Raw genomic sequence first — 27,926 nt, 5'->3', positions numbered from 1 at the left:
ATAAATGTCTGGAAATGAATCGAGCCAAGCATAAAATGTAGGTGGCTTAGTTCATGGCTCTTGACTCGAGACTCCTATGTAGAAATGATATGCTCTATTGGAGATCTGTTCAGCAGGCACGTGTAACCCTTAATTATATAATAAAAAGACTAGCGTTGCCTGGGAATCCTCTGCTTACTGATGGATTGATAATTATTGAGTCAATGCAGACTCGCCCCGTTGGCTTCTGAGTAGCTGCTGGCTTGCCCAGTGATTAAAGCACTGTGTAATAATTAATAGCTGTTATTAGTCATACTTTTATGTTGGTAAGTGAAGTTTCATTTGTGTACAATGCAGCATGGATAGGGCACTACTTCCATATGACTGGGTCAGTAGTTAATTGGACGAGTGTACTCTGTGTGACTGGGCAGTTGTTGGGTTTGCCTTGGTCTCAGGTAAAGGAAGCTACTAAAGAAGGCTTTGCTCCACACTCCGGTTCTTTTCCATGCTGCACGATAGAATAACAAATTAACTGCCGGTTTAGCGTGCTCAACAAGGCGGGACCGACTAATAAAACTATTTGCTGGAGTCTGACATTACCCCCTCGAGGTGATCTGAAACGTGTGGGGTCCAGTCAAAAACAACAACAAAAATACAGTGACTGTGAGAAATGGCCCCCATTTTTAATCATTGATGACAAATGTGTAATCTTTTGCCATGGATGGAATGTAACTGTGTGAGCAAAGTGTGGTGTACGTCTGTACATCTGTGCATACTTGAGATCTGGCTTGGGTGCCGGAGTTCTGGCTTTGTCTTCACATTATTACCTCATGGCAGGCAATACCCCAATCAGGCTCAAAAACTCCTGGAAGTCATTCTGATTATCTTTCTTCCCATCATCCCCACCATCCAAAGAGGCCATCATTTTCTTTTAAGCTCCAGTCATGAAACGTTCAAACTCGTCGAATGACAATTTGCTGCGGTCCCCTTCCTTGCCAGCGTAGCGCTGAAAAGTGGTGATCAGGTATTCCATGCAGCACTCCATTTCTGAAGGCAGATCTGTACACATCTGTGCCATTGTGAAAGTTCAGGAAACACCTGTCCTTTGGTATCTTCAAAAAGTGTGCCTACACTGCTTGTCTGGCCTTGAACAGCAGAGTGATGTTCTTCAGGCTGGGGGAATGTACTTTTCAGGGGAACAGTCAGTTATCTTTAAAATGGCTGCTACACTTGATATCTTGCATTGTCTGGTTCGGGTTATCAATGGTAGGTGTGTGCAAAATGCACATAATTTCCTTTCATGCAATTAGGTGAACTATTTGAAAAACTACTACCAGGTCAAATCATGCAAAATGCAAATATGCCATGTAGCCGTATAGTACCTTATTCTGAGGGGCATATTTAGCAAACTTTCACACAGCGCAGCAAGCCACCTTGCTGCGCAAAGGTAAAGGGCAGGAATGCGCCATATTTATTTTAACATTATATGATGCATTCCTATCCTTTCCCTGCACTGGCACACACACTGCAGCCTAGTGCCAAACCAGGAACCCCTGTGTGATGGTGCAAGGGTGCCTGCATTGCAGACAGAATTTTTCTGCGCAGGAAGGGGCACCATCTTGCACAAAAACAATCCTCTGAGGCATTTTCCTCTTTCTATGGAGCAATAAAGGTATTTCTCCTTGTTACGCCTCACCTGGGGTGGCGAAGCAATGTTGACATATTCCCAGGTCTACCACTAATAGCGAATCTGAGAATGTGCCAATATCTATGGGTGGATGCTTGGTAACACCCATGCTCCACTCATGGAACACCTCCCTGGGACAGAGTAACGCAACACAGCGACTTGCGCTGTCTTGCCTCCATATATCTATGAGGCCATTCAAGGCCAGGCAGGGTGGTTATGTGTGGCCTCATACATTCTGTACAGTGCACACTCAACTTATGCATTTCAAGGTGCTGTCATGTGTGATAATGAAGAAAGGGGAGGCATTGTATTGCAGTATTGTTAGCCGGATGTTGACTTCAACATTTTTACTCTTGCTTACAGCCTTAACAACTAATCATGGATGAAGAGCCAGGTCCCTCCAAAAGGGCAAAGAGTAAGACTTACTACTGCCATCAAGAGTGGGAAAACAAATTTTTATTTACACAGATTAAAGACAACTGTGTAATGTTAATCTGTGGAGCAAAAGTTGCAGTGGGAAAAAAGGGCAACATTGAGAGGCATTTTTCAACTAAGCACATGCATTTTGAGAGGAAGTTCTTTAAAGGAAGCTGTCTGAGGTCACAAAAAGTAAACAAACTGAAATCTGCATTGCAGACACAGCAATCTTTTTTTACTAAGCCAACGAAGAAAGCCACTGTGGCAACTGAAGCATACTTCATAGTTACTCATCACTTGATCAAGCACAAAGCAACATTTTCAGATGGAGCCATTGTGAAGGAAGCAATGCTTCTAATGGCCCAGTCCTTATTCAAAGACTTTAAAAATAGCCCTGAAATTAAGTCTGCTATTTCAGATGTGCAGTTAGGGTCAAACACTATGGCAAGAAGGGTATCTGCATTATCGGCCAACATGATAGAGCAGTTAGAGCGCAATTTAAAGACATGCACATATTGTTCTCTTCAATGTGATGAATCTGTTGATGCAAGCGATATTGCACAGTTGCAAATGTTCGTTAGAATGGTTTTTGAAGATTTTACTGATAAAGAGGAATTTTTAACTTTGTTGCCTCTGAAAACCACAACCAGAGGATCTGATATCCACAATGAGGTGAAAAATTATTTTGTGAAACAAAATGTCCCATTGAAAAAGTTAGTGGCGATAACCACTGATGGTTCACCCGCAATGATAGCGCATCATTCTGGCTTCATTGCCAATTGTAAAGCAGATCCAGATTTCCCTCCGTTAATGAACTACCACTGCATTATACATCAACAGGCAATATGTGCCAAGGTAATGGGGTTTGATCATGTGATGACTCCTGTTGTTAAAATTATTAATTCAATTCGTGCAAAGGCAAAGCAGCACCGAACCTTCATATTGTTCCTTGAAGAACTATCAGCCGAGTATTGTGACCTTTTACTGCACACTGAGATCCGATGGCTTAGCAGGGGAACAATACTGTGAAGATTCCTTTCGCTATTGCCAGAAGTCAAAGCTTTTATGGAGTCTAGAAATGAAGATACCACACTGTTATCAATCACTCAATGGTTGCTCGATTTAGCTTTTTTGACAGATGTGACAGAAAAATTAAATGTGTTGGACTACGAGTTGCAAGGCAAAAACAAGACAATAACCAACATGGTAAGTTCTGTCAAAACATTCAAATCAAAACGTGGCCTTTTCATACAGCATGTACAGAAAAGAAAGGTCCAGCACTTTCCCTCTGTGCTCCAAATCGTTTGAGAAAACAAAGCTGAGGCTGAGCTACTGGACATAGAAAAATATACTAGCCTCCACATGAGGCTTAATCAAGAGTTCAGTGACAGATTTAGTGATTTTGAGCAACTGGAGATCACTTCACTTCAAACCCCTTCATGGAAGTGGATGTTAGTGACATTTCTGAGAAAATTAGTGTGCTTTTGAACCTTGACTCTGCCACAATGGAAATGGAGATTGTCACACTTCAAAATGACATTGAATTGAAATCAAGGCAATCTGACATTAATTTCTGGAGTCTTGTGGATGCTGAAAAGTTTAAGAACATCCACACAGCTGCATTGAAACTTTTTTCCCTATTTGGCTCTACCTATCTTTGTGAATCAGCATTTTCGGATATGAACTTCATAAAATCTAAGTTTCGCACACGTCTAACTGACGAACATTTAATTGACTCTATAAGAGTTGCCCTCTCAAGCTACACCCCAGATTACAAGGGATTTGTGGACACCATGCAGTGTCAAGTCTCTCACTGAAATAATTTGAATGCATTTGCAATCAATACTTGTTCAATGACAGTTCCTGGTGAAATCCCAAATCTAGGTATCTGTTTCATTATTAAAACCAAGATTAAAGTTGATGCAGAGAAGAATCTTCAGCCCCCAGTTATTTTTATCAGTTGAACAAAAACAAAGGAACTTGTACTGCAGGCCTGTTTTACAAACACAAGAAAAAGTAGCTGGAGAGAAGAATCTTCTGCACCTTTCCAAATTTGTATTTGCTGCACAAGAGCAAAGCAGTGTTTGCTGGAGGCCTGGTTTACTGAGATCAAGGAAAAAAGATAGCTATAGAGAAGAATCGTCAGCATCTTTCAAAAGTCCTTTTGTTAGTAATAGTTAGTAGTTGAACAAGAACAATGCAATGTGCAGTTCAGGCATGGGTATCAGACACCAAGAAAAAAGTAGCTGGAGACAAGAATCTTCAGCACCTTTCTAACTGTTTATTTGCTCCACAAGATAAGAAAAAAGCAGTGTTTACTGGAGGCCTGGTGTATTGACATCAAGATAAAAAAAAGAGCTAAAGAGAAGAATTTTCAGCATCTTTCAAAGTTCTTTATAGTTGAATAAGAACAAAGCAATTTGTACTGCAGTCCTGGTTTACTGACACTCCTACAAAGTAAAGGGAGCAATGACAATACGACTGGTGCCATAAAAACCTTAAAGTCAAAACTGAACCTTCTGAAGAATTCAGAGTGGAGGACAAAATCGGTACTTTCAAATCCAAACAGAGCTGAAGTTCAGCTTATCTGGCAACTGAAAAACACGACGATCTTGTCGAAGCTACAGTAGAAGAATCCATCTGCAATTGTGATTCAGCAAAGCTTTGGACAGACTGACTGCCACACACTGTGACTACTTCACTACTATAATGACTTCCTTGGAACTGCCTCCGCCAGGCTATCAGATTACACAGCATTAGAGGATATCATACAGTTCCACATTGAAGGTAAGATTGCTGGTCCTGTTTGTTTGTTAATTGAGCTGAATAACAATGATTATTTCAGTGATAGCTGTTGAAAGGTCCTGATTTTGAAGCTATTATTGAAAGGTCGTAAAGCGATTTGCCAACAGCACAAATCCAAAGTCATTCCTTTCAGTGTTATTGTGTTCCAACCACAGTATGGGCTCTGAAGAAATAAGCTTAACATCAATGAAACTGGGCGTGGGAGGTCTCTCGGAAAAATGCGCAAATTGCTTGGGGCTTAGTAGCTCACGATGATTTTCACTGACCAGAAGTAGCTCTCACTACACAAAAGTTTGGAGAACCCTGATGTAGGGGCACCACCAAACCTTGACTCCTCAAACCAGAGCTGACATGAAGAAACAAGAAAGACCGAACAGCTGAGCTGAGAGAAGAAGAGGAGGACACCAAATGACTTGGCCCCAGCCCTACCAGCCTGTCCCGACCTCAGAATCCTCCAGCAAAACCTCGGTGTGCGCTGCGGCCAGAAGCCCTCAAGAACCTGCCCTACCCTTGCTACCAAAAGACTTTGAGAGTACGATTATAACTATGATTTGGTTCTTGTGATAAAATACAACTAAAATATTAATTTTATACCAACAAATTGGTCTAGGTTCAGTCTTAGAGTGTTTGACGTCATTTCTTGCCTGAGTGTCAACAATAAATGCTTAGCACTACCCTCTGAAAAACCCTTACTGCTCGCCCACACTACCACAAACGGAGAGTAAGGTGTCATCTACTTTTGCATCTGCCTACCTTTGGAGTTCTACTGGACTCTGTGCACACTATACCTTACTTTGGTATGCTATATACAGAGCCAGCTTCCTACACATGCCTTAGCAAATAGCTATTTGGAAGGGATGTCCTAAGCACACCCCTTTCAAATAGCGTTTCTAAACCCACTTTGCAATCTGGAAAGTATGACAGAATCGCAAAATAGGTTCAGCACCTGGCATAAAACCATATTGTGGATGCAAGCCCTGTTATTTTGCAGATCACAGGTTTTCGGACTGCAAAATGGCTTTCTACATCAGGACCATGGTTCTCCAATTCCAGTAATAATTTACCATCATTTCTCTAGATAGTGGCGCTATTTTGTGGCCTCGAATATTTTTCAGACCGCTCAGAAGCGTTCATGTGCATTGCATTCTGTATCTTGGTTTTAGAATTGAAAGTGCCTGATTTTTTTATTTTATTTTATTTATAAAGTTTTATATAGCGCGAACTAGACCCAAGAGGGTATCAGAGAGCTTTACATTTAGGATCTTTGCGTTAAAAGTTACATCAGATACAAGAGCATAGAAAGGTACAGTACACATAAACAATGTTTCAAGAATTCATAGGAGGGAGGGGAGGAAGGAGTAATAGCGGGGAGACGAGGAGGAACTGTGCCCAATGTCCGGCTGGGTAGGTGACGGTCAAGGGGGAAACCAGGGCCAAACTCCTCATTAGCTGTCTAGCGGCTCCACCGGGCATCAGCCATGTTGCTCAGGTCTCAACATTCAGGAAAACCGGTTTTTAGTATATTTGATTTGAGAAGGTTATATAGCGCTGGCTAGATCTGGAGGTGTCAGAGCGCTGAACCAGAGGATTGTTGCATTACAAGGTACATCTAAAAAGGTTTATATAGCGCTGGCTAGACCCGGAGGTATTTTTATCATGTTTGTCGAAATACCTGCCAAATAATAAGAGCCACCGAGCTTGTGTGTCGTGTTTTGATACAGACTATGTGCCACTGCGCTTAAAATCCACAATTTGTGAACTTTGATGCAGTTTTATCCAGTTAAAATAAGCAGTCACTTGACTTGCACGGTGTCCATTCTGTGCTCTGCTATAAATACATTTTAAACAGAGTAGCTCCCCTAAAGTATTTTAGCGCTTTGATTCTTTTCAATTAGAAAGCTTAGACAACGCTTAGCAGGATTTCTAAGAGGAAATATCTGAAAATTAGGCTTTTTTGCAAACATACATTTTCTCTTTTCCGAAGGCTGAAATCAGAAGTCACTCTTTTCTGGATATCATACTTAGGAAAAAGCTATTTTGCAGGTCTTCAGGGACATCCTGGTTGCTGGCATGGTCTACAATTAAAAATTTACGAACAGTTGTGACAAGAATTTTCAATTCTATTCAGGACAACGGAGGCGAGGATTATGCTTCTCATTTTCTTTGCTTTATTATAGCAGCCAATAAAAAACATTCTTTTTTATTACACATAATGCAATGAACCACAAGTCCCATGAACACCTTGAATTCCCTAACCATAGAGACTGAGTCCATATAACACCTAACCGAGGCACACACGTCCTCTTTCTTTGCGAAACTGCAACAGGTAAGTCCCACACTGTTTACTAACACTCTCTTGCATATAGGCCTTGATGAAACCTTTCAATGAACGAACAAGTCCGAAGACCAACAGGAAAAACTTGGGGTGCGACGGAGCAACTCCTGCATGACAACTCTGGTGAGACAACACCACCTTCGCAGAAGAGGATCACTCTCCATGATAGGTCGAAACCAGGGTGAGCGAGCTTCACTTGCCATTGGAATCTGAAACAAAAGAAGAGAAAAAGACCCCGTAATAACGGTTATCCATGACCTATGTGCCCACGGCAAACTCATGCAATAGGGGGGGAAAGAAATCCACATAATATCACCAAGTATAAAACATACATTATTCGTACTTTCATTGCTATGAACCACATAAGTCAAACATAACTGTCGGGTGGGATAATCCTCGCCTCCGTTGTCCTTAATAGAATTGAAAATTCTTGTCACGACTGTTCGCAAATTTTTAATTTTATGTCAGGACTGGAGGCTCCGATTATGCTTGTTCAAAGCCGAGCCACCACCACAGATGCAACATCCACAATAGGTTTGTAATAGAAAGACTTAAAGGTAGATACCGCTGACCAATCAGCCGCATTCATGATGTCAGAAAGGCTCACTTCCAATGCAAACAATTTGGAGGCCATTGCGCCTCGGACGGAATGGCCACCAAATTGAGAGATATCAATGCCCGCTTCATTCATGAGCCAACGCACCCATATAGATAAGGTAGCAGGAGTCACAGGCCTGAAAGGCTTTTGCAATGCAATAAACAATTGACCTTGCATGTCAGAACGGAACTCAGAAGTACTCACCTCGTACGCCTTTAGGCATTGTATCACACACAATTTGGGGTTCTCCAGAAACGCTGGATAGGATACCGAGGTAGAATTACATTTGGTACGTCTAGTAATGGTAAAAGTGACCCCTTCCGGGGAGAAACGACGTCCAGACAGATCTAGAGCTCTGATGTCCGAAACTCTCTTGCAAGAGACTAGACATAAAAGCATAGCCAACTTGGCTGAAAGCTGCTTACGCGACAGATACTTGTTCGCCGGCCAAGCTTCTAGGAACCGAAGAACAACTGACACGTCCCACAGGAATGAATATTTTGAACATGGTGGTTTAGCCATTCTAATACCCTTAAGCAACTTACAAACTAAGGGATGCTCACCCACAGGCTTGCCCTCCAGCTGAGCATGCCCTGCCGAAATCGCTGATCGAAAAGTATTGACTGTCCTGTAAGCAGAGCCCGCGGAAGCCAAAGAGGCTAGGAAATTTAAGACCACGGAGACATCTGCTGAAGTGGGATCGATATCCCGTCGAACACACCAGCTACATCATCTGCCCCATGCAGATGAATACCGCTTATGGGTATTGGACAACCATGCCTGGCTGATGAACTCAGCAGTATCCGCCGAAAGGCCAGGGACGCGCCATCTGTCCCGGATACTCGCCACGCCACTAGTGGTAGCTGGCCCTCTTCCATTAAAGGGAGGAATCTTGTGAGGGCCCAGCAACAGATTCCATCTGTGAGTGAGAAGGACCGGCACAGCACAAGACATTCCCAAGACCATCGGGAACCATGCTTGCGCTCTCCACAAAGGCGTTATTAACACAAGTTCCACCCGTTGTCGCCTGGCCTGTGCCAGGACCCTGGTAATCATGACAAAGGGCGGGAACGCATAACAAAGTAGTTCGGGCCAAGTCTGGAGGAACGCATCCGAGGCCAGAGCCTCCGGATCTGGGCGCCAGCTATAAAACCTCGGTAGCTGTTTGTTCAGCCGCGATGCAAAAAGGTCCAACTGACAAGGACCCCATAGGAGGTTCAGCATCCGGAACACTCGGGGATGGAGCCTCCAGTCGCTGTAGTCCCGTAGGTAACGGGAGTGCCAATCGGCCACCTCGTTCTTGCGCCCCGGGAGATACTCCGCCACCACTGATAGTCTGTGGTGCAGGCAGTAATGCCAAAAGTCCTTGGCAATTTTCGCTAGAATAGGGGACTTTGTACCTCTCAGTTTGTTCACATATCGAACCGCCGATACGTTGTCCATTCGTAAGAGGATGCAACAATCCGTCTTCTGTGGGGAAAGACTGCGGATGGCGAAGGACCCTGCTAGCAACTCCAGGCAGTTGATATGGAGGGAGAGCTCCTCCGAAGACCATCGTCCCCCCGTCGAGATCGGACCGCAGCGGGCTCCCCAGCCCCACCGTCTGGCGTCCGACTCGATCACCAACTTGGGTTTCGAGCCGAAGATGGCTCTCCCATTCCACGACTCCATGTGATCAAACCACCACAAAATCTCCCACCTCGCATCCTCCGAAAGAGGTATCTGTTGGGCATAACCGAGGTCTTTGCGGAGATGCTGAATCATCAAGCGCTGAAGCGCACGGTAGTGAAGGGGGCCTCGGAAGATTGCCTGGATCGAAGAGGCCAGTAACCCCACTACTCGGGCAATGGACCTCAAGGACACAGGCTGCCTGCTCACAATCGATTTCAACTCTCTCTTGATCGCTCTGATCTTGTATGAGGGTAGGAGAAGCTGGCAGCTGCGGGAGTTCACCTGGAACCCCAGGAACTCTATGGATTGCACCAGGATCAGGACTGATTTCTGGGAATTGACCACAAAACCCAAGCTCTGGAGGAGGAGGATGGCCCATTCTAAATGCGTGACTGCCAGTTGAGGGGACTGCGCCATGAGAATGATGTCGTCTAGGTAGACAATCAGACGCACCCCTCGCGCGCGCAGAGATTCTGCTACAGGTCGCAGGAGTTTCGTGAAGCACCAGGGTGCTGACGAAAGACCAAAGGGAAGGACCGTGTATTCGTAACACACGCCTTGCCAGAGAAACTGGAGGAAACGTCGATGCGGGCGTAAATGGGAACGGACAAATACGCGTCCTTTAGATCCAACCGGACCATCCAGTCCCCTTCCTGCAATAGATCGCGTAACAGGTGGATGCCCTCCATTTTGAAGTGATGGTAGACGATCCACCCGTTGAACTCTTTGAGATTGAGGACTAACCTGGACTCGCCCCCTTTCTTTTCGACCAGGAAAACGTTGCTGAGGAATCCCTGAGGATGACAGGGAGTGATCGCAATAGCCCCCTTTTGCAGAAGGGTACTTATCTCCTCGGAGATAAAATTATGATCTAGTTGGGAAAAACATAGGGGAGGGGGCGGAGAGCTTGAGACGGAGTCTCGTACATCTCTAGCTTGTACCCCTGCACCGTCTCCAAGATCCAAGGATCTTGAGAGAGGGCGCGCCATTGTTGCAGAAATAATTGGACACGACCCCCCAAAACCACTTCCGAACATGGAATAATTCTCACCTGTAGATCCTGTCTCTTGGTGGTTTCCGTGGTTGCCCCCAAAATGTCCCCTGCGGAACCGATTCCTGGCTCTCCGAGATGGGTAGAAGTTTGGATTGTTTGAATTGTCGTTGTATCCACCTCTGTGATGCTGCTGGCCACGGTGGGCGCCTTGGTTGTGTCCCCTGCCGAACGAGCGCCCTCGACCTCATCCGGTCCTGCTGAAAACCGGTTTAAAGGCTTTGCGTAGCGACTCCTGGGCCTTGTCCAAACCACTCAAAGTGGCCACAAACTTGGTGAGCTCTTTTAAGAACGGCTGGCCGAAGAGGAGACCCTGAATCACCGGACCTGCCTCTGACGAGGAAAGTTCTGCCAATTTAGGGTCTCGCTTGAGGAGAATAGAGCGTCTCCTCTTGCTGGACATGGCGCAATTAGCGTTGCCTAACAGGCACACTGCTCTTTGTGCCCAACCAATGAGGGCATCCGGACTTATCGGGGACCCTGTTTCCTTGGCCTGATACCCCACCTCTAAGATTTTCGTTAGGGGCCCTGAGAGGTCCAATAACTTATCTTGGCAGGACCGACAAGCACGGCCTATGCCTTTCTTAGGGTCCCGTGCGTACTGTTTAAGGTACGTAAGCATTGTCGGGTCTACTTCAGGAGTGTCCGCAACCCGCGCTGCCAGATCCGGTCTGGGACACTCTGAACGCAGCCGACCCTGACCTCCTTATCGAAAGGCTGGCGGAGATGGGACTGGACATAGTCCGCCACTTCCCGCGGCGGGAGCCACGCCGTGGAGTTGGGGTGGACGATGTCCGACGGTTCAAAGGTCAACACTTTGGGCGGCGAAGGTTCTACATGGTGCTCTTTCCTGAGCTTCTTCTTTGCGGGCTTAGGGCATATCTCCTCACCTGAGTCCGTGTTGGTGTTGGGGGAGGGTGAGGTGTCACCTTGATCGCCAAGTATAGGTTCCGAATTATCCGCTGTGGAAACATAGGCGTGATCATTGGCCAAAGCTTTAGAAAGCCTTGCAAAGTCCTCTGTGTGAGGATTGGCTATCTTGGCCTCTCTAGCCTTCGGTAGCCACCCCTGTTGAATGGCGTATTTATTGAGGTGCCTCTTAAGGGGAGCAATAGCCCGCACCAGGGCAGAATTCAGGGATTGCTGTACACCAGCGTCCAGGGCCTCTACAAGGTCTTGCTCAAAGGAGCCGGACGGCTCTTCATAATACTCGTCCTCCTCAAAGCAGTATTCCGCCATAGTAAACCTGACAAAAAAGGTCGTGAAACTGCTTGAATAATCACTGAGGGGTATGGGGGGAGAGGCACAACCCCAGGCAAGCCAGGCGAAACAGCCAAAAGCATAATTCAGGAGTGGAGGGAGGGCTTGCCTGTATAAAGGAGCTGCTCTAGGCAGTGCCTATGCTTGATAGAGATACAGCCCGTAGGATCAACAACCTAGGGCGTAACTGGGGCACAACTGTACGGGCTGCAACTATTCAAATCTTGAGACTTTCCCGCTCTGACCGTTACCAAACGATCACAGGGAACTTTTAGCCCTCAAAATGGCCGCCGCGCATGCATGGAGTCGGCCGCCTGCCAGCAATGGAAAGGGACTCAGCGCGATACTAACGCGCAGTCGCAGAGCCCCGATACTCCCGCTCCACTGATGCAGAGACGCGGGCGACGCGCGCCCGGTCGGGGAGGCTGACGCGCTCCCTTGGAATCGCGCCTCGAGCGGAGGCGGCACAGCGGGGGAAAAGCCAGCGAGCGGGCTCGGGCTACGGTACCGTCCAGCTCAGATACGCGTCAGCAGCGAGCCCGCCAGAGCGCCGAACAATCAAGCGCAGGCAATGTCAACACAGCATTACTGATACTAAAACCTGTGAATACACATAATTTAACCCACGCATTAATGTCCAAACATATCGCGGTGCCCTTCACCCATACACCACAAGCACACAAGTAGCAAGGGAGAAGGCACTTAACTGGCTGCGGAGCAGCAAAGAAAGAGGACGTGTGTGCCTTGGTTAGGTGTTATATGGACTCAGTCTCTATGGTTAGGGAATACAAGGTGTTCATGGGACTTGTGGTTCATTGCATTATGTTTAATAAAAAAGAACGTTTTGTATTGGCTGCTATAATAAAGCAAAGAAAATGAGAAGCATAATCGGAGCCTCCGGTTCTGACATAGAATCAGGACGTTAAATACTACTGCTCTTAAAGCCAGAGTTCAAAGATGTATTCTTCAAAGAAGGGCCCATCCCCCACTTTGAGAAGGGCGCCAGCTTCAAGAGTTTCCAGTCCCCAATCCTCCTGACATGCTAATGCAGCCTTTGGCATTCATGATTCTGCCTTTGCACTTCTTTGGACGGTTATGCTGTAGCTCAGCCTGGTGTTTTCATTCTTTTAAGAGGAACCGAAGGAGGGAGCAGAATTTCCTGTTTTTTGCAGCAATTTTGTTTTCTTATAACTTGCATTTGCAGTGGCTCAATCTTTTAAACGTGGAGGATTAAATTATTCAATAGACATGATCTGCGTTTTTGGCTTCTCAAGCTCACAATGTCACATTAGTGTCTGTAAGACTCGTGTGGATTGTTTTTTACCGCTCACACCCTTTTAACACACCTAATCCAGCTACTTTACGCACCCACTGTATGTTGCTTTTCATATAATCCTAATGCAAAATAAGTATATAAACTCAAGAGGTTAAGTGTCTGGATGTTCCATTAAAGTTTTAGCGTCATTTTTACACCCATAGCATAACGTGTTTATTGGCTACCTATTCCAATGCTAAAGTAAACAAGCATCTGAATAGTCAATAATTTTGACTTTGGTACAAAGAAAATCATTTTTCTTTATCCATACAATGAAAGACGCACAAAGGTTGAGAAGAAAACAAGAGCAGAAGCAGTAAAGGTCTATGAGAGGTACTGCAGCAAATACAATATTTACAGGTGCTCATGGTGCTTCTGAGCCCAACTTTGACCCTCTGCTGCTCTCCACAGATTTTGTGCAGGCTCACATTATTCAAAATACCACATACATTCATTCAACCTGAAACATAGAACTGCTGCGGTACAGGAAGGCAAGATATTGATGCATACATGTGTGGGACTAAGACCCTTGCAGATTGAACATGACAATAAGAAGTACAAACTTGATGAATAAAAATGAAGGGAAGAGTTTTTGATAAAGAGCTAGTAATGTATTATGGTTTTGATATGCAGCTTCATTTACTCATAATATGTTATGTGCTTGTCTGCATGTGCACCTGTAATGGCCAGTTTGTAAGTGAATGTTACCTTTGTGCTTCAGTAGTAATCAGAATGGGTTAAACTCAGGCATATTTACAAGGATTTTGCACTGCCGCTGCCTATGTTTTATTGACCCAGAGGCAGTGCTTTTTTTGCTCCATATTTCCAAGGTAACTGGCGCGGGTATGCAAATGCACCTCTTTTTGTTAGCCTGCATAGGTTGTTATTTTCGTCGGAATTGGCTGCGTTGCTTTAGTTTTAATATATGCAATGTATACGTTGGCACCTAATAACCCTCATAAAACTGGAGTAGTTGTATTTATGGCAGTTTGCAAAAGTGCTGCATCTTCGAGAAGTGGGCCACTGATCTTGTGACGTGTCAAAATTCCTATGCCTCTAAGACGCATTTACAAGTAGCTTGTGCTGCATTTGTTTTGATGCAGCGGCGTCACTTTCTTTGTATCATATTTACAATGTGACGAATCTAGGCAGATGTATCACTTTTTGTCGACCTGCGTCTGTTTTTACCTCCATCGGAATCTGCTGAGCTCAAGATGCGTCAAAATTCATATGCCTCTAAAACCCAAGTGTAGGAATGACGTGTTGGCTGTGGAATAGGTATCTGACTAGCTGAAGTGACTTGAAACTGTGAAATCTGCAATTAAGTCACATCCCCTCAACAGGTAAGTGCACACATAAAGTAGGTAACATGGTAAATATCAAATCTCACTCCATCACATATTTGTATGCACTAACATTGTACTTTCATATAATAGGTCACACAGACATAGGCCTAGTGGTACACATAAGTGCACTAAACCCACTTGTATGCCTGTCATCCAGGTCCAATGTAATTAACTGGAAAGTGAGTTTTTCACCTTTTCACACTCTATTACATTGTTCCCCACACATGAAGCTACTTGTGTTAGTCAAAACGGATGGATTGCCTCTGATTTCTGATGTATTGCTTTAGTTGTTTAGGTCTTATGCCAAACTACGCCAATGCACCACTTTTGGGCCGGATGCCTTGTAGCATCCTACCCAAGAATGAGTCAGAATTTTTGACGTAACCTTGGAACCTTGCGCCAAGGAGCCCCATATTGTAAATACGGTGCATCCATGGCATCAAAAGGTTTTTTGACTAGTCACAAGAAATTTTAACACCTCGCTGCCTTGGCGTAGCAGTGCGTCATTTCTTGTAAATAAGGCCCCTGAAACCCAGGCGTAGGAATGACGCATTGGCTGTGGCATAGGAATCATCTGACCAACTAAAACCACTTCCAACAATGTAATCTGCAGGGATTTCACGTCCCCACAACAGGTAAGTGTTTATATGAGGTAGATAAAACAGTAAATGTCACATTACACCATTACACAACATTTATTACTTGTATCCACACACATAGGGCCTCATTATGTCTGTTGCGGTCCGCTCGACATCTAGCTATGCAGTCCGACCGCTGAGTCGCAGGCTTCGGTCGGAGCGACTGACTCCTGCTTTTCCACCGGGCTCAAGGAGCCCATCAGGGCAGTGGTCGGAGCCTAATCCCTGTTTGTTCAGGCACCGTCATAGGGATTACGATGTCCCTTTCCAACAGCCTGTCTATGGCATAAAGGCTGTCAGAAATGGACTTTGGGGGCCCCTAGCAGCAGATAAGTGAAACACGGAAATGAATGCTGATGACCAGTTGACTCAAATTCATTAGTAGAACTCTTTGTGAGACTCGGTACCTAAATATCAGTGTCAGTGCATTTCTAATCAAGACTGAACTGGAAAATATGTTAGGTGGTCTAATTACTATGATAGTAGGATGTAATTAAAGGTTTAACTGAACAGTACTGGCTGACCAGCTTGTATTTCTCGACGATAAAATAGAATCTGCTGTAGGTCAGTTTTGCAAAGAAGTAGTAAAGTTGAGGGTGGATCCCAGTCCTGGAGCAGCCCCTACTTGCGCTGTAAATTAGGAGGTATACATGCGTATCTCAATAATGAACAAAATGGAATGGTATACCATTGTTATTATGATGTTTTTGTGTTGATCTCAATAATGCAATATCTTGAGAAAGGGAGCCCATTATGAAATTCAATTAACTAAAATAGTGTGTGGGGGGGGGTGCTTTGGAGCTGGATTGAACTGCTCTAACAATGGCATGCATGTATTATGATCTGTATATATATATATATATATATATATATTCACTTAAAAAACCATAGGTTTCACACATGTCATAGTTAGGTGGACATTTCACTCGTAAAAAAACAATGAAATTCCACCGTTATAGTTAGTTCAGATAACTATAACTCGCGCGCCCGCAATCCAGTGCTCATGACGTCACATATTTCATCACTCATGACATGGTCAGTGGCATCACTCATGACATCACTGATGACATCATCCTTGTGATAGAGTGGCGGTCGCGCGAGTTATAGTTATCTGAACTAACTATAACGGTTGAATTTCATTGGTTTTTTACGAGTGAAATGTCCACCTAACTAGAACATGTGTGAAACCTAGGTTTTTTTAAGTGAATTTGCAAGGTTTTTTAAATGCTAATTCCTAACTATAACGTGCGTGAAACCTATGGTTGTTTAAGTGAATTTGTACGGTTTTTTAAATGCCAATTTTTTTTTTTTTAATGTTTTTCACCTTGCGCGCACCCCGCGATTTTTTTCAAAAAGAAATAAAATGTTTTTTCACCCTTCGGGGTCCTTTAGGGACCCCCTGACAAAGGCTAGGGGGTCAGGAACTCTCTACCCTGCCCCCTTTTCACGTTCGCCACCTCTCTTTTTCACTCTCGCACCCACAACAAACAAAATGGCGGCCGACACTTCCTGATTTCGACCGATTCGAACGTTGACTGACATGTAACCACCAATCAGAATTACGCTCGCGCACGTTAGGGTGCGCGCACCGTGCGCGGCTATAGATATGTATGTGCTTTTAACTGCAATTTTCTCAGGAACTACTGAACAGATTGACTCCATATATGCAAAAGGCACTTCCTTGACCTGAGGACTACCTCTCTGCCAAATTTCAAGTAATTCTGTTCAGCCGTTCGGGCTGTACCTTCGACTAAAGGTCCTATGGGAAAATGCATGGGGAAAACGCGTTTTGGGACCCCGAGACTTTCAGGGTAGGAGCTGAACGGAGTGCCCCATTAGTTTTGAAAATTTCGCGAGGATTCGTCAACCGGCGCCAAAGTTATTCAAAATAGAATTTTCAGATTTCCTATGGAAACACGGTCCTAACTATAACTATCTACTGGCGACCGCCAGTAGATAATTTTTTATATATATATATATATATATATATATATATATATATATATATATATATATATATATATATATATATATTGAACTGTAATATTAATATAGCACGCCATACTTCTGTCAAGGTACAAAATAGCTTTCTGGTAAATATGCTCCAGTTTACTTTCTATGGTTTCTGGAGATTTTAAATTAAGAAATTCAAATGATTTCAGTGTAATTACATATTATGTCTGTATTTGAATATATCTTCAAAGAAATTCATTAATTTTATAGGAACATAACTTTACAGTTAAAAATAAACTTTTCCATAATAGTCACTCATCTAAGCATCACTTAACCTCTTCGACGCCGATGACGGAACGGTTCCGTCATGCACGTCGGTTGGGCTGTGCTTATGACGGAACCGTTCCGTCATGGCCCCGCCCGCGCTCAACCTTCAGCACCGCGCGGGAATCCGCGCAGCGCTGAAGAGGTTAACAGAACATATTACACAGTGGAGCATGTTAACATGTAAACAAAGGCAAAGCAACATAAAGACTGAGTTCTTGGTACAACCATTACAATGTCACAATAAGAACTGATTGCCTTTAGGTTATTTGCAAAAATCTATCAAATCAGTTTATAATCTATTGCAGTGTAGTGCACCATCATTCTTTAATTGTAGATAAGAATCAAACGGCAATAGTAAAGCACTACGGGGTTCAAAACAGACCCAAATTGCTTTTAGCAAAATATTTTCAGACACAAAATATCCTAATTCAATAGCTTCATGTACAACAAAGTTTTATTTTAATTAATAGAGAAAGGGTTCATTTCCATGAAAAATATTTGGATAAACCCAGGGGCAGGCAGCTTTTCCCATTGAGAGGTCTGTCCTTTTTGCTGCTAGTATGGGTTGCAAGTGAGGCCGATTTAATGGGCTTTCGGCTGAAACTGAAAGTGCTCCACCGATCAGATCGGCCGTGTACTTCGCTCTCTAGTGCGAGACATTTGTTTGGCACTCAACACATTCCTTACTCTCTCCCTGAACTATTTATTTGTAAACAACAGGCCAATAATTATAATGTATTTGTAAAACAAATGTAGAGAAACGTGAGTAAGTTAGACTGCACATCTTTAGTAAAAACACCTACTATGTTGAGGTGGTCTGCAAAAGGTCCATTCTCTCTGTCTATTCATCAGTGTATTTGGAATGAGCAAGCCGCATCAGGAGAGAACTGCATTCTCGGCGATAACTGGAAGGCAGAACCATCGCGGCTGTGCAGACCATTGAAGTTAAAATATATGGGGTTTGAGGTCTGCAGTACCCTTTGTTGCCAGAGTAACACCATACCAGTCTCCTCCTAGGAAGGCTGCTTCAGCTGAGAAGGCAGTCTGTGGGCTGTTCTGAGACTGAGGTAAGCTACTGCACTACGTGTGCCCAAGGCGATGTACAGACTCTCCCACACACTTACAAACATCTCTTCTGAGCTAGCAGAAAAAGCTAGATTTTGCTTCAAAGGTTTCTGCTTTAGGCACCAAGGCCAACATTATTGTTGAGTTTCACTCACACTTCCAGGCCGGCCCTCATCCTCCAACCCCCTATGTTGTTTTAAATATTCATACTGCTCAGATCTTACCACTCACTAACAGAATGCAGGATTTCACCTGGCCATATATGCATGACTGGAGGTGTTGTGTGAACAGTTTCTGTGGTTTTGATGGTGTCTGCAATGTGTTTTTAGGGTAGCTGAACGTGGCTGTTGGTGTCAGTGTGCTTGAGGGGTATTTTTATTGTCTAAAGGATACTTTAAGTTTTGAATGACTTGAAGGAATTTGTTGAATGTTTCTAAGGGTTGTTTCCAGTCTGTTGGTGATTTGGCCGTCACATGGCTGTGGGGTTCCCTTTGACATCTGGAGGGAGTCATGTGTTTTGCTGCTTTATTGGTTGAGTCTGGGGCAGTGTGAGAGAGGCTGGGGCAGGGTCCAGGCATGCAGGTTTTTTTTCATGTTGTATGGTTGAAATCTGAGGGTGCCTTGGGGTGATGTGAGGTTGTCTGAGTGGCATTTTGATTAAGGTTGATTAGGGTTTTTATGTGTTGTGAGGTCATGTTAAGGGTGAGTACATTGTGAAGGTCTCAGGTGGTCATGCCTGAGGCAATCTCGGATGTACTGAGTACCTGACATGGGTATTTTGTTATTCAATGTTTCTGTGTCGTGTTGTGTCGGACAATCTAAAGGCATTAATAGCAGTTATTAGCACCCCTGAAGAGTCATAAAGTTGGTAATTTGATAGTGGATTGCCTCACTTTGAGAATACTTACTTGGCATTGTGAGAGTGCCTTAGTTGCATTGTGACACTACTTGTGTGTTATTCAGGAGGGCATCTGGTGGCGTTGTGTAGGCATCTACGGGAGTTAAGAGGGTGTATGGGAATGTTGTGAAGATGGATAGACTCTGTACATTGCAAGATGTCTGTACAAAACATTTATCTTGGAAGTATCAAGCACCTCACTTTCACTGCTTTAGTCCCCTGGCCCAGTAATTTGTGAAGTTTCACCCAGCCCTTCCCTGCTCCTGTCCTCAAACCTTATCTTTCTATAATGACCAACAGTGCTTCAAAACATACTTCCACTGAATATAGCATGCAACATTGCATCTTAGTGACTTGTTCTGTCTGGGGTGGTGAGTGAGAAGAATATAGGGTGTTGGGGGAGTATATTGAGTGTGTTGTGATGGTGCATGAATGTGTGTCTGTTTTAGGTTTGTTTTGATCATTTGGTGACAAAAAGTGATTATGTACCTTATAATTGTGAGTGTGGATGTTGGAGTGAGTTGATGGTGTAAGGGTCTATAAGTAATAGATTTATAGGGCAGCAGCTGTCCACTGAGTGGTAAATACTTACTTATCAAGAGCAGGTGTGTCTGAAGGAGTGTGTCTTGCTGTCTGAAGGTTGTGTGTATATTATCTAAGAGATGTGCTGGAGAGGTGAAATACAAAAATGTTTAAAGTTAAAGTAGATGTTTGAGGTGTGTAATAGTATGAGGTTGCATATGAGAGTGTGCCTATGGAGCCCTGATGGTGTTTAAGTGATGGGATGTTTTATATATGTATACATTTCTGATGGTGTGTCGATGTTCAAGTGGTGAGATTAACTTAATTGTTATCATTAAGTTGCAATTCCTAATAAATTGAATGCTGACAACTATTGCCTACTTTTCAAGTTTTTTGAATGATTGTGTTAAAAAAGAATGAGCAGGATGCATTCCCATATTTTCAAAACTGTGGGGGTTTCTGTGACTTTCAAAAGAGACTGATTGCTGCAAATTATTGGCAAATTTGAGTTGGACTACTGCCCGCTGTAATTGGTGCCCCTCCAGTATGCAGAGCAGCCCTAAACTCAGCAAATCCCTCAAACAGAGCTGCTCAATGTGTGTGAAATGCTGACAGACTATTGTTCACAGATGCTAGATTCATGCTTGAAAGTGAGGGTGCACCTCCCTGCCCACTGGCCCCTCTTTCCCATATTGAAAAACCACTCATGAGGGGACAGCTGACCTGCTAATTTACCTAATTCCATGCATGATGTCCTACACCACTCCAGTTTTTTTCTTAACATTCTGGGACTTGTAGTTTTGTTTGTTCCAAAATAAAACAAGACTGCAGGTCCCTGAATGTATACAAAAAGTGTGGATTGGAATAGCAAATCACACCTGGATCCAGGACCCTGAAGTTCAGGCAGGACCAAGCCGTTCTGACAATCACCCTGGTCAGCCTTTTTTAGACAGAGGTGGGAGGAGAAAAGGCAAAACATGGTACCAATATCCAGGGAAGAGGCAGTCTCGAAACAAATATTGCCAATGGGGCCCCCAACCATACTAGAACAAGACTGCGCTGAGATAGAAACCATCCCCATCTTCAACTTATCCCAACACGTCCTATCTTCTTCAGAGGTCTCCCTATGAGCAAAGGGTTATCAATTGTAATCACCGAACATACAAACGTCTTTAACTTAAAGTCTGAAATGTACCAGTTCTTCCGCAAAGTACGCCTGAAACTGTTCTTTATGGACAGGCAGGATTCCATACAAGACTCCAATACAGGACTTAGACCACCCTCGACTTTCTAACCCAAATAATGGCATGATGCCGCCTGAATTCGAGAAGCTAGTGCTTTCAGGAATTGACACCCTTGAAAATAAGAAACAATACATACCATACAATATCAGCTTGGAAGAACGGAAAGCCCTAGAAAGTCTTAAAACTGACAAATCCATCATACTGATGAAGCCAGCTCATAAAGGGAGAGGTATTGTTGTCCAAGATCGAAAGGACTACGACACGGAGATTATGAAACAAATAAGAGAAAAAAACATTATAAAAAACTGGAATGTAATTCGCTGACAGCGATAACCCAAGAGATCTTGAAAATTACAACAGAAGGTAGAGAACAAGGCTTTCTCAGCAATAAAGAGTTTGCATTTCTGAATACAGAACACCCTAGGAGCCCCGTTCTGTATACTATCCCAAAAATCCATAAGAGCACAACAAATCCCCTTGGACGCCCAATCCTGTCAGGATGTGGGTCAGTCCTAGAACCCATCGGCAAATATATCGACTTTTTTATTAAAGACTATGTCCCATTACAAGACTTATATGTCAGAGACTCTATGCACATGATTAATCTGGTAGAACAAAGACCCTATAACATTGAGACAGACTGGCTAGCCACATTGGATATTTCCTCTCTCTACACGAATATACCGCAAGACGAGGCTATTTCAGTGATAACCAGCCTTCTGGATACAAGAGCAAGACCCACACAAGTTCCTACCAACTTCATCATTTCATTACTGAGTATTGCCTTAACAAGTAACTATTTTGTCTCAGGAGGTACCTTTTATCAACAATGCTCAGGTACCAGCATGGGAGCAATTCTTGCTCCTAATCTGGCAAATATATATATGCATTATGTAGAACACCAATTTGCCCTCACAGACACCAACACGTACCGCTCCAGTATACTATGCTGGAACCGGTACATTGATGATATTTTCTTAATCTGGTCAGGAAGTGAGTCTGCCTTCAATGATTTTGTCATATATTTGAATACAATATAGAGACATCTCACTTTTACCTCCACAATACACAAATCCACTATTGCCTTTCTGGACTTGCATATACAATATGAGGAACGGTCACTGTATAAGTCTCTACATAGGAAACCCACAGAGAGAAACTTGTTACTTGCCTACAGCAGCCATCACCCACGAGCACTCAGAGATGGCTTACCCTTCGGGCAGTTTCTCAGACTGCGCCGTAATTGCAAAAAAAGGAGGACTACATGAGAGAAGCCAACACTTTGAAGAATAAACTGCTAGCCAGAGTTTATCCTAATAGGCTAATAAAAAATTCTCTTAAACGTGCTTGGTTCTGCCCAAGAGAAACACTTTTAGCTCCCAAAGAAAAACCAGACAACAACAAGCTCATTTGTGTCACTACCTTTGGGGTACACACCCAAGCAGTTCGTAAGTTAGTTACTAAAAATTGGCACATTATCAAAAGAATAGATCCCACGATTGAGACCCCCATGTTCGCCTTTAAAAGAGGTAAAAACATTAAAGACCATCTTATCCGGTCTTCACTAGAAGACTCTACTTCTTCCACCAGATCACGCCAATCAGCAAGGGCTTACCAGAGATAAAGGGTCATTTCAAATGTGGGAATTGTGTAGCATGCGCTTTCACCACAAACACCAAGACATTTGAAAATTTAAATGTTAAACACACCCTTGAATTTTTTGCTAACTGCAACACGAGAAATGTTGTATACAGCATAACATGCCCCTGTGAGTTATTATATATCGGCCAAACCCAACAACCGGTCAAAGCATGAATAGGGCAACATCGGAGTCGTATCCGACATTCCGTAGCTAATGCTTCACTAGTAAATCACTTTACCATTAAAAATCACACAGCAGATGATATAAGGTGGCAAGTAATTGATAAAGCATCCACTCCAGAGAGAGGGGGGGATCTTACACATATACTACAACGGCTTGAATGTAGATGGATAGAACGCACAGACTCCATCAACCAGGGGCTCAATTCTGCCGAAGAGTGGCGGGACTTTGTGACGACATTGAGAAGTTAAACTCCCTGTATACTGTCCCAGTTTGTTCACACTAGACCACACCACAGGACCTACCATCTATGCAACCATAGATACGAAATGCCTAACACTATGACTACAGTGAAAACAACTTTCCACTATGTTCTATGACAGACTAGCCCATTACGATGTACACGGCTGTGTACATCGATATATGTTAGGCAAAGAATGTAGAATATCGAGCATTTATTTGTAAATGTCTAGTTGTAATGGTAGAATATTCGCATTTCTTAAGGAATCAATAATGTGTTATTGATTAATATACTTTCAAGAAATGCATGCTTAATTATAAATGTCTAATTTAAGTAGCAGAATGTTCACATTATTGCGGAAATAACATTTTATTTTAACTAATATGGTGGAACACATCCAGTATTTCCAATGTCAATTATGTATGTTTAATTTTCAGCATTGACGATTGTTATGAATTGCAAAGATTGTGTAAATGTCACGGATAAGAGAGATCACGCTTGTTTTTCACCTGTCACCCTTTAGTACCTCTTATATAAGTTTAATACCTCATGGTGCGACATCGTATCATACATATGCAGAACATCTACATGCAACTTTCGGCGGTCCTACTACCCGTTACAGCCTCTGTGCATAGTCTTTTATTCCTCTCTATTGCCATCCCTGATCAGTGATCAGAATCCTGCAGCCTTTCTACTCTACCACTCGGTCATCCGCGGGCGGGAAAACATGACCTTAAATACATCTGAGAGTCCAGTCGGCACTTGTCATTGTACCGAGCAGAGTGATTAACATTCGTCTGCTCCGCATCCACCCGGGAGAAGACAGATTTAAATCCAGGAATTGCAAGGTAAGATACGCACATAGCGCATAAGTATACATTCCGCGATAGCCTTTTACAGAGTATAATTTACACTCTGTCTATTACCATTCTAGATAACATTGAAGATAATTAACGCTACAGAAGCCATCTAACTCCCGGCGACTCGGGGTTCAGACGCACCCTTTTGGGTAAGTGGACACGCATATGCGCTAAAGCGTTCTCCTTCCTGCTTGACAGCATTAAGGTTTTACAGCCCCTTTTTCTGTCACACAGCGCCGTCATCTGAATCAGCCTAAGTACAGATTTACACAAGAAGTGCTATCTACCATAAGTACTGTCGACCTCTACCCCTCCCATGGGGTATGTTTTATCTCAGAACACACTGAAATGTGGCCATATGCTTTACTTTGTTATTGGTCTAATATGCCTTGTTTCTTTCATATCACACAGTGCCCGGCTGGGTCACCCTGTGAGTAATCCTTTCCTTTTTCTTCACTGCAACGCACGGTGACACTTCTTACACATGACAGTGCCTAAATTCCTAAAGGTAATTCATTTCTTAGGCCCCTCCTACCACTACTGCAATACTGTCCTTTAACAGCCCAGTACTTATACTATCCCTTCATTCCCCTAGGTGTCCCTACCATTGTAGGTCCTGAAGAGACCCTTCATTGCACAACAGGGTCGAAACGCCGTCGACTACTTTAAAAACGAATCAACACTCAGCACATTTTATTGTATAAAGTGTTGATTATAAAATGTATATCTGTTAATGGTCGCTTTTGTTTTTTAAGGAAACCATGCACATATGTCACAAAATATGTCACTTTCACTATAGGTTCCTTACACTTTCACTAGGATACCTCTAAAAAGAAAATATTTTTGTTCATTGTTATTCATGTTATTTCAAATTGTTTTATAAACAAAATTGTTTACCGCTTTCCACGTGTGTTTGGCGGCTCTGTCTTAGATATCAAATAATAACTCTTGCCATTGCCATTGCTCAGACTTTCCTATTATTATAAAAACGTTATTAGTCCGCAGGAGCCATTGTTTCCCAGTCAAATCCTCCAGTATGCAGAGCATCCCGAAACTCAGCAAATCCCTCAAACAGAGCTGCTCAATGTGTGTGAAATGATGACAGACTGTTGTTCACAGATGCTAGATTCATGCTTGAAAGTGAGGGTGCACCTCCCTGCCCACTGGCCCCTCTTTCCCATATTGAAAAACCACTCATGAGGGGACAGCTGCCCTGCTAACTTACCTAATTCCATGCATGATGTCCTACACCAGTCCAGTTATCTTTTTCTTAACATTCTGGGACTTGTAGTTTTGTTTGTTCCAAAATAAAACAAGACTGCAGGTCCCTGAATGAGGACAAAAAGTGTGGACTGGAATAGCAAATCACACATGGATCCAGGATTCTTGGCATCCATGGCGACAGACTGGGAAGGACTGAACATACCAGCATTGTAATATGGAGCCTTGTCATGCGGCACCACAGCTCTATGCCAGCCCTGCATCTCCAAGTAACTAACACAGATGCTTGAGGTCTTGGAAGCCAACTGTTTCCTGTGCTGATTGTCTGAAATTGTGAGTGTATCCTATGTGTATTGGGCCTGGTCAGTCTACACTATATGTGAGTAGACTGGGGGGGGGGGGTGGTATTTGAGGAGAAGATACCCATGTTCACAGGGCATTCAGTCCAAACTAAAATGATAAGTTTAGTCTTGGGAGCTCAACAGTGTTCTAGCTTGCGAAAAAAAGAAACATGGAAAGACCCGAAATTCCCACTCTCATAGTTTTGGAGAATATCTGGCAAGCGTACACTAAAATAACTTTCCTGACTGGGTACACATTTTTTCATATGCCATCGCATTTCAAATTCATCTTTGGAAGGTGCACCTTGCATTCTTCTGTCTTTCACAGACAAAAGATTTCAATCTGCTATGGAATAGAATTCTCAGTGTGCATCTGCAGTTTGCATGGGGTCTGCTAATGTATTATTTTGGGGTACTGTGCTAAACTTTACTTGTGAGTTGAGACTTTCATCTCTTACATTATTATTACAGAGGGTGGAGGTGCAGCAGCCTCGTACAGAAAGAAGGAAATTCATTTTCAAAAGTTGGTTTCCACCTCTCAGAATCAGATTCTTTTAGGTGGGACAGATTACTTGACTTGTGGGGTGGCTGGTAGCAGGTAACTGTTGTGGAGCAGGAGAAAGAGAGAGAAAACAAGCTGCAAAAATGTGAGGGGCCAGCGGGATTGCTGCATCACGAACAGTGACAGAGCTGTAAATGAGGTAAAATGAATGAGAGTAGATACAGAGTCCCAGGTACTGGAGAGGTGAGAGGTCGAAAAGAAATGCACTGGTTCAGCAACTGCAGTGGCACTCAGCCCAGTGAAACCTGGCAATGCTGATTTTACTACCCCAACAGTAGTCAATGAGGCCATTTCCTTGCTTGTACCAGGGCCTATGGCATCTTTGCTATGTTAACACTGGACAAATGGGAAAAAGCTTTAGAAAGGGTAAGACAAGTGGTTAATTTGTGCCGGTGCTTTCCGGTGCTTAGCACCGGCACTTAATTATCAGGGCCGGGTCTACATGCATTGCTGCACGTCATTGACTTTCTTTTACCTCACTACTGGTACTGCACTTGGCAGTCACAGTGTTACTGTTATTTTATGGAACTCGTCTGCAGTATCTGCTGCTGAGCTCGTCCGTCTGTCTCACTCCAGTCTCATCAATCCACAGTCCCAGTCAGAGTCAGTGCAATCTATGTTCTGCGAACCGTGGCCGTGCTGCCCTTAGTTCAGTGTTCCTGGCCGGTGGGCGGGGCGGGGGACACTGATTGATTTGGGCTGGATAGGATTTTGGTTCTTCAATCTGCGGGGGCTGGGCGGCAGCAGGCAGCGTGAGCGTGCGCAGATTTCCGTTTGCGCATTGCCATGCCCCAGCAGACCCGCGCACGGGACGGTCGCACCCCACCACCGAGTCATCGTAACTGGTTCACACTTCAACGGCCATTTAACTGAACTCCCAAGCCAGCGCGACTGTGCGCAACGACGACGTTGGTTGAGGATCGCAGGCTCGCAGCAGTAGTAGTGCAGCCAGCCACTAGCCACCACTAGTACAGTAACAGCTCAACAGCTGCAACACCAGGTGAGGCAGGCACTGACAGCTATCAGGCCCGCCTGGCCCAGTGTGCCCTTATTTATCAGTTAATAACGCACGCCTCGCAGTGCACTGTCTGCAGCACTCTGCAGTCAGTGTGTGTCCGCGTTTTGGCTTTGTTGTGGTTTGGTTTCGAACACTGACTGACGATGACCTCTCGCCTGCCACCGCCCCCCCGGACGTTCCCTTGACCCTACACCCCACACTCGTTGATAAAGTAAGTTGCTAGTCTACTGCAAAAAGAGCACGCAGATTATCTGTGTGCGTCTGCGGTAGTAGTTCACCTCTGGCCTTTAAATGTTAGGTTAGCGCAATAACATAAAAAAACAAAAAAACAATTTATTTTATTTCTAACGCAAACACGTACAGATTTTAAGTAAGCCGCCCGGCCCACCACGTCAACGAACAAAGCGCCAAGTTTAAGTAGTAGTAGAAGTAAGCAGAAAGTTAGTTAGCTTAACAAGTAGACAGTGTAGTAGCGAGTGCGATGTAGCGTAGCCGCCAAGCGCCCACCGGCGCCTCCCATGGAATGATACCAGGCAACTTAGAGGAGAATGGAGATTCATGATGATGTGATGAATCTCTTAGTTCTTCTTAATCTGTTCTCAATCTTATATAATATGTTGATGGCGAGATGGTGGCCCTTAGTTAGTACAGTGTTCCCGGCCGGCCCGCGGTGGGGGAGTCGGACTCGGGACACTGATTTGGGCTGGATTTTGGTTCTGCGAGGTTTGGGGCTGGGCGGCAGCAGGCAGC

General features: G+C 44.0%; 2 protein-coding genes and 1 pseudogene across 2 annotated transcripts in view; 1 reads left to right on the top strand and 2 right to left on the bottom strand.

The window, feature by feature from the left end:
* Positions 1 to 27,926, bottom strand: part of LOC146866291 (thiol S-methyltransferase TMT1A-like) — a 245,322-nt gene that overhangs the window by 177,241 nt on the left and 40,155 nt on the right. The window lies entirely within an intron of this gene.
* LOC146866293 (protein S100-A11 pseudogene) lies at positions 795 to 1,057 on the bottom strand (annotated as a pseudogene).
* Positions 2,045 to 3,112, top strand: LOC146866292 (general transcription factor II-I repeat domain-containing protein 2-like). The gene has a single exon (XM_085640484.1). The coding sequence runs from the start codon at positions 2,045 to 2,047 to the stop codon at positions 3,110 to 3,112; it is 1,068 nt and encodes a 355-aa protein (XP_085496610.1).

Source organism: Triturus cristatus, chromosome 2_1 (assembly GCF_964204655.1).
Source record: "Triturus cristatus chromosome 2_1, aTriCri1.1, whole genome shotgun sequence".
NCBI lineage: Eukaryota > Metazoa > Chordata > Amphibia > Caudata > Salamandridae > Triturus > Triturus cristatus.
This window is presented reverse-complemented; position numbering and strand designations above follow the sequence as displayed.